The following is a 15,463-nucleotide window of genomic DNA, read 5'->3' as shown; positions in this document are numbered from 1 at the left end:
CCCCTGGCTTCACTCCTGGCCACCTGAGAGCCTGTAAGTCATCGCTCCCGGCTGGAGTGCTGCTCCTATAACTCCCTCCACACCCTGCCCTCCCTGTCATAGCAGGCGTCCTGCCTGCGTATGCAAATTAACCCAACATCTTTGTTGGGTTAATTTGCATACCCACTCCTGATTAACTGGTGGGTGTCACAGAGTTATGGTCAATTTGCATATTTCTTTTATTAGTGTAGATTTCTATACCCTACATTTACTATTCTCAGCATATTATATTAATTCATTAATTCCTTATTAAGACCCCTCGAGGGACACTATTATTCCCATTGACAGATGGAGAAACTGAGATGTGGCTGGGCTGGGATCTGATCCAGGCGGCTTCAGAGCCTGTGCTCCCAGCACAGTGACTAGCAGGCCAATGATGATGGCCAGGTGTGTGACTGAACTACCCATTGTGAAGCCTTAGGAAATCTACTTAGTATCTCCATGCCAGTTTTCTCATCTGTGGAACAGGTATTAGCAGAGTATCTCATAAGGTGATTTTAACAATAAGAAAATCTGTCTCGAAACAAGAAATTCAGCAACAGTTCAATCTAGAGTTATGCAATGCAGGGACTTGATGTCCTTGCTTCTTGTCTCTGCTGTCCTTGGTGTGCTGACCGTACCTCAAGAGTTGACTCCATTTATCGCTACTAGATGGGAATCCCAGGAATCATATCAGTAATAAGTATCCAGTCCTTTCTCTAGAAAGGACCCAGCTCCTCATGTGCCTCCTTTTTAGGAATGATAAATACTTGCCCTTCTCAAAGTCTACTAACAAGACTTGGCTCATGCCTTATTGGGAAGGTTCACGTCCCACACCCATACCCAAACCAATCACTGCCAAGACTTTTCCATGAATGCATGGTGGGGAGTCAACCGTAAAGATTCCAACATTAAACTTTTGGGAAAAGTCTACCAATCATATTCCCCCCCCCGCCCCCCAAGCTAATGAACCACTGATATTTAAGATGAATTACTTTATTAACATAAAGAGAAACAGTTTAATGAACATTTATTTTACATTCCAATCGAATGAAAGGCACTATATATGCTAGGCACCGAGGGAAACACAGATGAAAATAAGACTCATCATTTGTCCTTGTCTTTCCTACCATAATAGTGGATATAAGCACAAGAATACAAACCACAAACTACTTTGCAAGGCATTTTTTTTATAATATTTGATGCACAATTAAAGTGTTATGAGAACAGACGGCAGATTCATTCAGAATGAAATCTTTGTTGCAGAGACCATTACACTGAATTTTGCGATTTCTAACTGCCACAGAGCCATAGACAATACACTACCCCACAAGTTTGAAGAGAACATTTCATCAACCTCAGCAGAAACAGAGCTATTCTCCCAGTGGCTGCCATCATCTCTCACCTCAGCATCCGGCAGAGAGCACAGGGTCAGACCAACCAAAGCACAACAGTGGCTTACTTTCCAATAGACAAACTGTTTACAAACAAAACAGCTTATTAATGAAGGTATAACATACATAAAGTGCATGAATGTTAAATGTACAACTCAATAAATTCTTATATACATATGAATGATGGCAACTCTCAAAAGTAAAAAAAAGAAAAACAGTGGCTGACACACAGAGAGAGCTCAGTAAGTAGATGTTTCATCTGCTGATAGGTAAGAAATACAATCTTGGTTTCATTGGCATTTCTTTGATAAATGTGGTTGAACACTTTTGTTACTTGTTTACGTCCTGTGGTCTTCTATTGATATATTTGTTTTAATTTTTAAAAATTTTTTACTAATTTCTAAGAGCCTTGTTTATACTAATGGCACTCACTCTGTCTTATGTTGTAAATGTTTTTCCCAATTGGTCCCTTGCCCTTTAAATGTCTTTGCCAACTATGTTTTTATATTTATGTGGATCAACTTTCTATTTCTTTTAACTTGGGGCTTTAATGTTCTGCTTTTTAAAAAAGTTTTTGCCCAATTACATTATTAAATATCCTCCATTTTAGTATGAAACCCCTATAATTTTATTTCTTTATATTTAAATCTTTAATCCATGTAGAATTTTATCTTAGTACAATGTATAAGGCTAGAATCTAACCTTGTTTATAATTAGCCAATCCTGCCAAAGCCAGTTTGCATCAGTGGTAGAGCATCGGATTGAAAGGTCCAAGGTTCAATTCTGGTCAAGGGCATGTACATTGGTTGCGGGCACATCCCCAGTAGAGGGTGTGCAAGAGACAGCTGGTCGACGTTTCTCTCTCATCGACCTTTCTAGCTATCTCTCTCCCTTCCTCTCTGTAAAAAAATCAATAAAATATATATTTTTTAAAATTAGCCATTCCTAGCATTGTACATCAAATAACTATTACATTTTATACTTGATTAAAATGACATCCGTATCATATAGTAATTGTTCACTTTTTAATTTTTCTTCTGTATCATAAAAATGTGCAGAGGACCTGAATTTAGTTAAGTTCCTCAACTGTATAGGAAACTTAGTTCTATTATATGTAATAGCCATGGCAGGAGAAAAATACTTAAATTATATATAGTACAATAGTATGTATTTTTAGACTGACCAGTCTTTTACTGATCATTCAGTCTTTTTCTGCTTGGATATGTATTTCCTGTAAAGTTACACCTTCATATCCCTTGCCTGGAGTAGCCCACCATGGCTTACAATGTCCTCATACACCTGTTCATTGATGTATTCAGTGCCTACTTTATACCATGCACCATGCTAAGTAGTGAACTAGGCAAATGCAATTCTTCCCATAATGTACCTGTAGCATAATAAATTATCTGGTAGAAGACAATCTTTAAATATTTCCACTAATAATTCACCCCAGTGTGTTTTGTGCTAGAAGAATAGCACATTACCCTTCCCAGCTTAGAAGTTCTATTTCCAGATCTGTTCGTTTCTTCGCGAATCCATGAAGCACAATCTGGGAGATCTGGTTCCAGTTTCCAATGGGAAATACCAGAAAGAACCTTGGGGATTATCTTTAGAGTATTTACAAGGCTGGTATGAGGAATAAGAGAAAAATATTTAAAAGAGAGCTCTAAATCATTAGAGGACAGAATACCCATATCCTCAGCAAAACCAGCCCCATGGCAGATGCGATCTGAAACAGTTTAACAAGGTCAAGAACGGAGCAGAGTCAACTTCAGTGGACCATTTTTGGCTTTGAATGAGAAAACAGCTGTTATCTTTTTTTTTAAATTCTGTTTTTTCCTGTGGTATCCCTAGTTTCTACATTTGATAGGTTTCAAACCATGAACAATTGTGTAGCTGAGAAAAAAAATTGCTTTATGAATAAAAGAAAAAAACAAAACATTAATTTTTCCAACCAGTACATTTTATAGCATCGAGTAACTGCAGAGGTACCAACAGTGATGAAACCCACAGAGAACCAGATTTCCAGCTCAAACTGGAAACAAATATATTTTTAAATAAGAGGATATATGCCCGAGGGCAGCTAAATCTAGATAATTTTTTTTATTATAAAAGGATTTCTCTTAAAAATTTCTTCCTCCTTTTGATGCTAACAAATAAATTTGATGTTATAAGAACAAACAAAATCCACCTAGGTTTTTTTATCTGAGATAATTTAAAATGAACAGGTGACTCATATTTTTAATTTAAAATAAGTTTGAAGCTCTAGCCAGGTAGCTCAGTTGGTTAGAGCATCATCTGGATATGCTAAGGTTGCCAGTTCAATCACAGTCAGGGCACATATAAGAATCAACCAATGAGTGCATAAATAAGTGGAACAACAAATTAATTTTTCTCTCTCCCTTAAAAAATAAATCAATAATAAAAATAAAATAAGCTTGATATGTCTGAAGTCTATGCTGAAGAAAACAGTTGCCAAAAAATTCACTCATCGCCCAAAATAGTTCAGCTTTCTAAACTGAATCTCTTCAGCTTGAGATCAAAGACCGACTCCTCTTAGAAGATCCCCCAATGCTACCAATTCCAACTACTTAAAAGTCAGCTTCTGTTTCTCCAGGAAACAAAACACATCCGATGTGACATGAAAGCACCAGCTACCTGAAATGCAAAATAACCAGCAAGCCACGTTCTTTCTCGCAGAATTAGCAGGCGTGGATCCCCTGCGTCTTGGATAATTTATTTCACTGTCTCTTCTTTTTACTGGCAGGACTGTCCAGGACCTCTATCTTGCCTTTCCCACCTTCCGAACGAGGAAGCCTGATGTTATCTACGGTGACTTCAGAAGAGCTGCTGTCATCTTCGTCCTCTGATTCGGAACTGTCCTGGGAATCCTCTTCAGAGCTGTCCCCTTCTTTTGAATCGGACTGACTCATCTCAAACAAGGCCACATCCTGCAGAAACACCACATGAGAAACACATTTCCCTAAAAAGGTACAATCAAACACTGGGAACAACCAACATTTAGCACAAGACCGAAGCACAAAGGACATGTTGTTTTTCAATTCTCACTCCAAGATATGTTCTTATTGATTTTTTATAGAAATAGGAAGTGACAGGGAGAGAGGAAGAGAGGGGGAAAGGAGAAGGGAGAGAGGGAGGGAGAGAGGAAGAGAGGGGAGGGAGAAAGAGAATATAAATGTGAGAAAGAAACATCTGGTGGTTGCCTCCTCTAAGTACCCTGACTGGGGATCAAACCTGCAACCCGCGTATGTTCCCTGACCGGAATCGAACCCTCGATTGTTCAGTGCATGGGATGATGCTCCAACCAACTGAGGCACACTGGCCAAGGCATAAAGGACGTGTTTTTAATTCAATATGGCGCTTCTATTCTTTTAATTGACAGAGTCCACCACAATGATCTATATTTACTCTAAGTCTAAAAGGGTCCCCATGCCCAGCTACCGTGTTTCCCCGAAAATAAGACATCCTCCGAAAATAAGACCTAGCGCATGGAAAGATAAGACATCCCCTGAAAATAAGACCTAGAGTAACTTTGGGAGAAAAAATTAATATAAGACACTGTATTATTTTCGGGGAAACAGGGTAGTTTGGCTCGGTGGATAGAGCGTCGGCCTGCAGACTGAAAGGTCCCAGGTTCGATTCTGGTCAAGGATATGTACCGTGGTTGCGGGCACATCCCCAGTAGGGGGTGTGCAGGAGGCAGCCGATCCATATTTCTCTCTCATCGATGTTTCTAACTATCTCTTTCCTTTCCTCTCTGTAAAAAAAAAAAATCAGTAACAAATATATATTTTAAAAAATAAAAAGGCCCCCATAACCCAATTCTATATGCCCTGAATACACACTTTCATTCAACAACTATTAACATGAGCCAGGCACCACACCAGGTACTGAAGACTCAACAATAACAATAAAATCTTTGCCTTTGTGGAGACTGTTTTTGAGCAGAGATTGGCAGCCTACAGGCCAAACCCAGCCTGCCACCTGTCTTGGTTTAACTCATGCACTAAGAATGGTTTTTATATTTTTATGTGGTAGAGGAAAAATAAAACCAAAAGAACAATATTTCATGAAACACGAAAATTATATGAAATTCAAACTTCAGTGTCCATAAGTAAAGTCAGTAGAACTTGCCTATTCATGAAGTCTCACCTACAGCTGCTTCCAGGCTACAACGGCAGAGATGATGGTCAGGACAGAGACAGCGTGGCCCACAAAGCCTAGACCAGTGGTCGGCAAACTGCAGCTCGTGAACCACATCAGCTCTTAGGCCCCTTGAGTGTGGCTCTTCCACAAAATACCACAGCCTAGGCACATCTATTTCGAAGAAGTGGAGCTAGAAAAAGTTTAAGTTTAAAAAATGTGGCTCTCAAAAGAAATTTCAATGGTTGTACTGTTGATATTTGGCTCTGTTGACTAATGAGTTTGCCAACCACTGGCCTAGAGTATTCATTATCTGGCCCTTACAGAAAATGTTTGCTGACCTCTGTTCAAATAGGGAAAAGATAGACAATCAGCACTTACATATAGTGCAGGATAGAAAAAAAGAAAGAAAAGTAAAGCAAAATAAGGTAACAAGAGGGTCACTGGAAGAGGTGATGATTGATAAGAGAGACAGAGAGTCAAGATGTAGAAGTCCAGGGAAGAGCATTCTACAAAGAGGGAAAAGGCCTGGAGTAAGGGGAATAAATGCAAGTGCAGACAATGAGGGGACTGGGCAGGCGGCAGGGTCAGCGAGCAGCTGGAGGCAGGATCGCACAGGCCTGGAAGGACTTTGAATTGATCAGAAATGAGACAGGAAGCTCCTCTGTTCCCAAATGGTGGGCCACACACACTGTGAGGAACTGACTCTAGGGGAGAAAGGGCGAGAGCAAGGAGACCTGCTGGGAAATTATTCCTGAGTCCAAAGGCGTGATTATTAGGAACAGGGGTGGCAGGAGTGGAGCTCATGCCAAGTTGGATTTGAGATATAGTCTGGAGTAGAGTTGACCAAATTTGCTGACTAATTAGATGTTACCAACAATGGTGTCAGCTCTGTCCAGACACAACTATTATAACAGAATTCCAGGGCAGAAATAGGACCTGAGTCTAAATTGAGACCCTTTTCACACGTGGCTTATGTAATATGTTCTGTGAGATAATGTAAACTTAACACTAACTTTTGCATTTTCAACTATGATTACCTCTTCGGAAAAAAAAGAAAAATGAAAAACCCAGTTAGGACATTTATTAAATGAATGCTTCAAGATAGCAAATATAATATTTGACTTAGAAAAGCCCTCTTAGGACTCTGTATTATTTAATCCCTCAACTGCACCCAGGGAAGCTTACTAACCTATATATAAGATCCTTAATCATTAAATGGCCAAGTACCTCTGCAGACTAGAAGCATGAGCTGACTTACCAGGAAGAAAAGTAACTGTGAAGTGAAAATGGAAAAGTTCTCGCCCTTTTTAGGTGAGGAGGCATGCTAGCAATTTTACTATATGAAATGAAAACTAAGTATAGTTACCATTTGTATAATGTTTTCAAGAGTCTCATCAATATTTTCAATATTGAAGTGACCGGGAGGTGCAGCTGCCATTTCTTTCCTTAGCTTTTCATTCGCCTGAGCCATCTGTGGGAGAAAGGTCTGTACCTGGTCCAATACTAAAGAGAGAAAACATAGTTTATCAACACTTACATTAGTATTTGCCCAAAGTCCAAATTGTAAAATCCAGCATTTTCTCTAAAACATTTGTGAATTTAATAGTAATAAAAATATAATTTAGCCGAAATCGGTTTGGTTCAGTGGATAGAGCGTCGGCCTGAGGATTGAAAGGTCCCAGGTTCGATTCCGTCAAGGGCATATACCTTGGTTGCAGGCACATCCCCAGTGGGGGTGTGTGCAAGAGGCGGCTGATCGATGATTCTCCCTCATCGATGTTTCTAACTCTCTATCCCTCTCTCTTCCTCTCTGTAAAAAATCAATAAAATATATATATTTTAAATTATAATTTAAAAATTTTCATATTCCTTTCACTTAAAAAATCTCCATCCTCTTCTGACTTCCTTTTTTTTTTTTTTTAAATACATTTTATTGATTTTTTACAGAGAGGAAGAGAAAGGGATAGAGAGTTAGAAACATCAATGAGAGAGAAACGTCGATCAGCCACCTCCTGCACACCCCCCCACTGGGGATGTGCCCGCAACCAAGGTACATACGGAATTGAACCTGGGACTCTTCAGTCTGCAGGCTGATGTCTATCCACTGAGCCAAACTGGTTTCGGCCTGACTTCCTTTTAAAAAAATATATTTTTATTGATTTCAGAGAGGAAAGGTAGAGGGAGAGAGAGGTAGAAACATCAATGCACACCCCTTACTGGGGACCTAGCCCACAATACGAACATATGCCCTGACCGAAATTGAACTGTGACCTCCTGGTTCATAGGTCAACACTCAATTACTGAGCCATACCAGTCGGTCCTGTGATGAACACAATTCAGCAATTATTTACCAATAATTTGGGTTTTTCATATATCCCCAGGGCTATAATCTCCTAGAACAGCAGTCACCAGTCTTTCAGACCACTGGTTGGCGACCGCTGGCATTCAACAAATAAGCAAATAAGGAGGCCCTATGACTTACTAGTTAAGTGCATCAGGTGTGGTGTCAGACCAACAAGATTATTACCGTAATAGAATCCCAGTTCCACCCCTGATTGTCGGAATTGCCTTGAGCATGTTAATTAAGTAGCGTTTGTTTTTACCATCTATTCCCCTTTCTTTTAATAACAAACTCCTGCCTCTCACCCTGGATGTGCCTACATGCTCTGCAACCTGAGCCACCATGAGTTGGTTCAGTGGCATACACAGTGACACCATGAATTAGGCCAGTAAGAGATCACCCTGAAACATGGTTTGAAATGCTCAGGGTGGGGGTGGGAATCCTCCTTCTGAGTGAGTGACTGAGCGAGCTGCTGAGTGTAAGCCTGGAGCTGCTGATAAACTGGCCGGCTTGCTAGAGGTGGGAGAAGAGCCTGTTCTAGATGAAGCCAACACCCAGGAGAGAAGAGCTAAGAGGTGCAGAGAGGAAGACCCCGGATGACACCGGGCACTTGGATGCAGATGTAACTGAAATCACTGGTTTTTTTGCCCAATAAAATGAGCAACATAACTTCCTTCCTTCCTATTTTCCTTCCCTTTCCTCCTCATCCCTCCCCCTCCCCCTCCTCCCAACTCTTCTTTTCCTTTTCCTCCCTCGATCTCTATTTCTCTCTCTCTCCCTCCTTTCTTTTCTCTCTCTCTCTTTCTTTCTTTTTTTCATATTTAAGGAAATCTGAGTTGGATTTTAGTCATTTACAATAACAGGAATCCTAACTATTACATTTAATTTAATCACTGGAAACCCCAGTTTACTCATCTGTAAAACAGGGGTGGTAACTGCCAGGCATTGTGCTAGGAACAGGGGAATCAACGAACATGGGATAACAGTTTCTTTCTCTTATGAGGCCCAACACATCACTAGCTCTCAAAACAGTCACTGACACAGCTACACAACAGGTGGCAAAATGTCCAGAGTACGAGAGAAAAGAAAATGGTGGTAAAGGTCAAGAAAGGGCAAGCCCGATGATGTGGCTCAGGAGGTCACGGTTCCATTTCTGGATACCTAGGGCTTCGGGCTCCATCCCCAGGAGCGGGCGTACAGGAGGCAGCCGATCAGTGGATCTCTCTCATCACTGATGTTTCATCTCTCTCCCTCTCCCTTCCTCTCTGAAATCAATAAAAATAAAAAAATTAAACTTTTTAAAGTGAATTACTGATGTTATATGAATCAAGTCTGAGTGTGGCACAGCAATATTATGGAGCAACTAATGACCATAATTGGCTCTTATGTCATGTTACAAGTAACATTTACCATAAATAATCGTGTCCAATTTAATAGAATGTGGTGGCGTTTTCTCATACATGTATTGTATATTAAATTTAGGCTCAGTAACTTCTAAAAAAATTTTTCCAGCAATTAACTAATAATTTTTTAAATATATTTTTCCCCATCTCACTATACCTCCCTTCATCTCACCCACACCCCTCCCTCCTGCAATCACCACACATTAATTTTGATTTCCAAAAATTCATCCCACAAAGAGTTTTTCTGGGAAAAGTTATTACTGTCTTAGAGCAGGAGAATATGTAAGGAATTCTATCCTTATGCATAGACTTCACAATGTAAATCCCCAAGTAAGACTTTCTCCGCTGGACTCTGGTTTAATATCTGACCGCAAGGCAGAGACGAACTGATTAATTAATTAGACAGAATTTAAATCTGGAAGAGAGGGAGGGGAAAAGATACTTACAGGGACTCCTCTCTATCCGAACTGTTTGAAGACTGGAATTCTTTCTGGAATTAGGCTTGGGGTTGATGAGCAATCTGTCCCATATACCTGAAAACAAACACACGCACACAATTTATTATAGGGCATTAAGAAACGGGGGCCAGTCAGCAAATTTTCTGTGACCATTCTCAAGTCTTGACCATCCCACATTTTCCAAAAACACTTTTAAAGAGAAGCACCCCAAGATCCATTACAACATGTTAGTTCTTCACATGGATTCAAACATGTACAACCTATCTTCCCTTTCGTAAGCCTGTCTCTGTGTCACCGGTGCTGAGTAAGTGCACCCTTTCTGGATCAGAAATCCACCTGTAACAAAAGCTGCTCTGCCATGACAGCATGGAGGCAGTGGGTACAATAATGGTTCCGTGAGGCCACTGGCTGTGTTACATCTGGCAAATCCCTCTTTGAGCACTGGTTTCCTCATTTGTAAAATACGGCAGCCTGGTGAGTTCCCCTTCGTTCAAGATGCCCACCCTAAACAAAACTGCCCTCTGGAGAAGTTGTACCTCCACTCCATCTATTCCTTCTCATTACTCACCACTCCTCCAATCCCTGCAAAATCCCCTCCCTCTGGCACCCAAATCTGTCTGCCCACAGGGCAGAGCTCCACAATCATTCCCTGCTTCCTACGTTAGGCCTAGCGACTGGATTAGCATCAAGAGCTTGGATTCTGGAGGCAGACCGGTTGGTACAAATCTGTTTTGTTCTTTTCCAGCCACAGGATCTCTGGCAAGTTATCTGTATGATATACACCACGCCTCTGCTTCCTGGTCTGTAAGCGGAGATGACAGAACCTTCTGCATGAGGCCTTGTGAGGATTAAATTCTCTCTCAACAATCCTATAGCTACTGCTACAAAATGGGGGATTGAAAACATAAGCAACTCCCCTCGAGTCCCACAGCTAATGACTCGTGGGGCTGGGATTCGAGTTCGTGATTTTTAATTCTCTAGTATGGTGTCTGAAATCCCGTGTGGATTCCCTGGACCTGCCCCTCTACAAGAAAGCGGCACTATGCCGAAACCGGTTTTGCTCAGTGGATAGAGCAACAGTCTGAGGACTGAAGGGTCCCAGGTTCGATTCCGGTCAAGGGCATGTATCTTGGTTGCGGGCACATCCCCGGTAGGGGGTGTGCAGAAGGCAGCTGATTGATGTCTCTCTTATCAATGTTTCTAACTCTCTATCCCTCTCCCTTCCTCTCTGTAAAAGATCAATAAAATATATTAAAAAAAAAAAAAAAACAGAAAGAAAGAAAGAAAGAAAGAAAAGAAAGCGGCACTAAGGACTGGTTCTCTGGTTAGGGGGGGTAGTTGGAAGGGGATGGTGGGGATGGTGGGATGATCCATAACAATTATCTGCTCCCGACCAGCCAACTGCTTGGGCCCAGAGAGCCTTAGGGAAGGTGCATGCTCAGGCGCTAGACAGAATGGGTGCTCCATGCCACGCGGAAAAGAAAAACCACACACCTCCACCCCCGGCCTGGCCCGGCCCGGCCCCGACCCCGGCCCCGGCGCACGCCCTCCACCCGCCATCCCTGCTGTCACCCGGGGCCCCCTCGGGGACGCCGGGCCTGGACACGGCCCCGCGGTCCTCCCGGCCGCACGTGCGCGCCCCCGCCGCAGCCCCCCGCCCGTCACCTGCGCGGCCGCCGCTCCCCGCCGTCAGCAGCTCCCGGGACACCGAGACGCCGGGGCCGCCCTCGGGGGACGAGGAAGAGCCCGGGCTGCACTGGAGTTCGCCGTTGACCTCCATGCTGCTCGCGAGGCTTCAGAGCCAGCCACCCACGCCCGGATGCAGGAAAAAGACTCGGGCAGGGGCGGGGCCACGGTCGCGATTGGAGAAAACTAGCTGGTGGGCGGGGCGAGGGGCGGAGCCTGGGCCGATGGCGAGGGCGACCCCTGGCGGAACCTAGAGGTCTTTGCAAGCGTGGTTGTAACTCTGGAAGCCCTGTCCTTGGAGAACTGAGGGCAAGGCTCCTCAATTTTTTTTTTCTTTTTAAGCTAAACAAATTCGGGTGTGAAGAGAGCACCACGGGCTGCTCTCCTCTTTGTTCTTAAAACAATTTTTTAAATTGTGGTATAAAAAAAAACATAAATTTTACCATCAACCTTTTTTTAAAAATATTTTTTATTTTTTTTAAACATATTTTATTGATTTTTTTACAGAGTGGAAGGGAGAGGGATAGAGAAATAGAAATATCGATCAGCTGCCTCCTGCACACCTTCTACTGGGGATGTGCCCACAACCAAGGTACATGCCCTTGACCGGAATTGAACCTGGGACCTTTCAGTCTTCAGGCCGAGGCTCTATCCAATGAGCAAAACCGGTTAGGGCAATCTTAACTTTTTTTCAGTGTCCAGGTCAAAAGTGTTATATCCACAGTGCTATATAACAGATGTCTAGAATGTTTTCACCCTGAACAACTGAAACTGTATCTATTGAGCAATGCCTTCATTGTCCCCTGCCTCCAGCCCCTGGCAGCCACCTTTAAATTTCTGTTTCTATTAGTTTAACTATTTCAGATACTTCATATAATTAGAATCATAGAGTAATTTTTTTTGTGACTTACGTATTTCACTTACTATAATGCCCTCAACATTTATCCATGCTGAAGCATGTGACAGGATTCCCTTCATTTTAAGGCTAAATAGTATTTCATTCTATGCATATACTACATTTTCTTTCTTTTTTTAAATTTATTTATATATTTTATTGTTTTTTTACAGAGAGGAAGGGAGAGGGATAGAGAGATAGAAACATCGATGAGAGAGAATCATCGATCAGCTGCCTCTTGCACACCCCCCACCAGGGATGTGCCTGCAACCAAGGTACATGCCCTTAACTGGAATCAAACCTGGGACCTTTCAGTCCACAGGCCGACGCTCTATCCACTGAGCCAAACCGATTTCGGCACATTTTCTTTCTTTTAAAAAAATTTTTTTTCTTGATTTCAGAGAGGAGGGAGAGGGAGAGAGAGATAGAAACACTAATGATGAGAGAGAATCATCACGCCCTGCACGCCCCAACCAGGGATTGAGCCCACAACCTATGGCCTCCTGGCTCATAGGTCCATGCTCAACCACTGAGCAACACTGGCTGTGCTACTACATTTTCTTTATCCATTCATCCCTTGGTGGACTTTTGGGTTGCTTTCACCTCTGGGCTTTGTACATAATCTGCAATCACATAGGTATGCAAATATATCTTCGAGGTCCTGCTTTCAGTTCTTTTGGATTTATACCCATAGTGTGATTACTGAATAAATAGCAATTCTATTTCAATTTATCCACACCTTCACCAACAGTTGTTATTTTATGTTTGTTTGTTTGTTTGTTTTAATAATGGTCATCCTAATGGGTATAAGGCAGTGGTTTTCAACCTTTCTAATCCCTCAACCCTTTAATACAGTTCCCCATGTTGTGGTGACCCCCAACCATAAAATTATTTTCATTGCTACTTCATAACTGTAATTTTGCTACTGTTACGAATCATAATGTAAATATCTGTGTTTTCAAATGGTTTTAGGCGACTCTGCTAGCGGTTCTCAACCTGTGACCCAGGCAGGGTTGCCTAAGACCATCGGAAAACACAGATATTGACATTACGATTCATAACAGTAGCAAAATTACAGTTATGAAGTAGCAACAAAAATAATTTTATGGTTGGGGGTCATCACAACATGAGGAACTGTATTAAAAGGTCGCGGCATTAGAAAGGTTGAGTAGAATCACATAAGGTGATATCTCATTGTAGTTTTGATTTGCATTTCTCTAATGATTAGTGATATTGAGCATCTTTTCATATGTTTACTGGTCATTTGTATATCTACTTTGGAGAAATGTGTCTTCAAATTCATTACCTATTTAAAAAAATATGTTTTTATTGATTTTAGAGAGAGAGGAAGGGAGAGTGAGAGAGAAGGAAACATGGATGAGAAACACCCATTGGCTGCCTCCTGCATGTCCCCCACCTGGGATGGAGCCCACAACCCTGGCATGTACTCTGATGGGAATTGAACCAGGACCTCTTAGTGCATGGGATGATGTTCAACCAATTGAGCTACACCAGCCAGGGCGTTCGTTGCCCATTTTCCAAGTTGTTTTGTTGGTTTTGAAATGTAGAAGTTAGTAACTTATATATTCTGCGTATGCACCCCTTGTCAGATACAAATATAATTAGCAAACAGTCTCTCCCATTCCATAGGTTGCCTTTTTACTCTGTTGATTCTTTCCTTTCCTCTTCCTCCTTTTAAAAGTATTTACACCACAGTATGCCCAGACCCCTCTGGTACAGGATTCAGAGGAGAAGCAGAAATCTTGGTCCAACCTTTTTCTGCTTGTTTCTGACAGAACAGGTGGTCAAGGTCAGCCAGACCTGCATTAAACCCAGTCCCAGCTACTCCCTTAGTAGCTGTGACTTTGGGCAAATCACTCTCTGAGTCTCATTTCCTCCTCTGTAAAATCAGAATAATCATACTTCACAGGGTGTCCGGGGGGTCAAAGGCTATCCTGATGAGATTATTAAAATGTATATAAGGCCGAAACCGGTTTGGCTCAGTGGATAGAGCATTGGTCTGCGGACTGAAAGGTCCCAGGTTTCTGTTCAAGGGCATGTACATTGGTTATGGGCACATCCCCAGTGGGGGGTGTGCAGGAGGCAGCTGGTCAATGATTCTCTTTCCCTCTTCGTAAAAAATCAATAAAATATTTTAATAAATAAATAAATAAATAAATAAATAAATAAAATGTACATAAGGAGCCCTAGTGAGCGTTGGCCTGAGGATTGAAGAGTCCCAGGTTCAGTTCTGGTTAAGGGCACCTACCTCGGTTGCAAGCTCCTCCCTGGCCTGGGTCCTGATCAGGACTCATACCAATCAATATATTTCTCTCACATAGATAATTGTCTTTGTCTATCTCTCTCTCTTCCATTCTCTCTAAAAATCAATGGGAAAATATTCTCTGGTGAGGATTTTTAAAAAAAATGTATGTAAGGAAACTGGTAACTGCATTATTATCATAATAATAATTTAACATACCACATTATTATCAAGTTATAAAACATAGAGTACAAAGAATTATGGGAGAAATGACCATAGGTGCTGAGGAAGAAAACACCGATTAGCCCTAACTGGTTTGGCTCAGTGGATAGAGTATCAGCCTGTGAACTGAAAGGTCCCAGGTTCGATTCCGATCAAGGGCATGTACCTTAGTTGTGGGCACGTCCCCAGTAGGGAGTGTACAGGAGGCAGTTGATCATTGTTTCTAACTCTCTATCCCTCTCTCTTCCTCTCTGCAATAAAAAAAAAAAAAAAAAAAAAAAAAAAAAAAAAAAAAAAATCAATAAAATACATTTAAAAAAAGAAGAAAGAAAACACCAATTAATGAGGTTTAGAAGCTACTTTCACTCTTTCTAGATAAAGCTGACTACAAAGTCCCTGGGTAAGAGACAGCACCTTTTCTTCTCTGTATTGCCAGTACCTCACCTGGGGTTGAATGCATGGTTAATGATTAATTCAGGTTTAACTAATGAACGAGCAGAGAGTCGTTGAGCAAATGAATAATAGTTCGTTGTTTCAATGATCAATTGATTGCCTCAGTAAACCTGGATTCCACCCCCTAGAAATGTCCTCTGTTTTTATTGCATATGAATTGTTG

General features: G+C 41.6%; 1 protein-coding gene across 1 annotated transcript; it reads right to left on the bottom strand.

Moving 5' to 3' along the window:
* Positions 1-996: 996 nt before the first annotated feature.
* On the bottom strand, positions 997-11,613 carry NOPCHAP1 (NOP protein chaperone 1). Its single transcript, XM_084877003.1, has 4 exons — positions 11,447-11,613; positions 9,770-9,856; positions 6,946-7,082; positions 997-4,363 (listed from the first exon to the last, which is right to left on the bottom strand). The coding sequence occupies exons 1-4, from the start codon at positions 11,559-11,561 to the stop codon at positions 4,154-4,156; spliced, it is 549 nt and encodes a 182-aa protein (XP_084733129.1). The 5' UTR covers positions 11,562-11,613; the 3' UTR covers positions 997-4,153.
* Positions 11,614-15,463: the final 3,850 nt, after the last annotated feature.

The sequence above is a fragment of the Pipistrellus hanaki genome (genome assembly GCF_964339955.1).
Source record: "Pipistrellus hanaki genome assembly, chromosome: 3".
Taxonomy (NCBI): Eukaryota; Metazoa; Chordata; class Mammalia; order Chiroptera; family Vespertilionidae; genus Pipistrellus; species Pipistrellus hanaki.
This window is presented reverse-complemented; position numbering and strand designations above follow the sequence as displayed.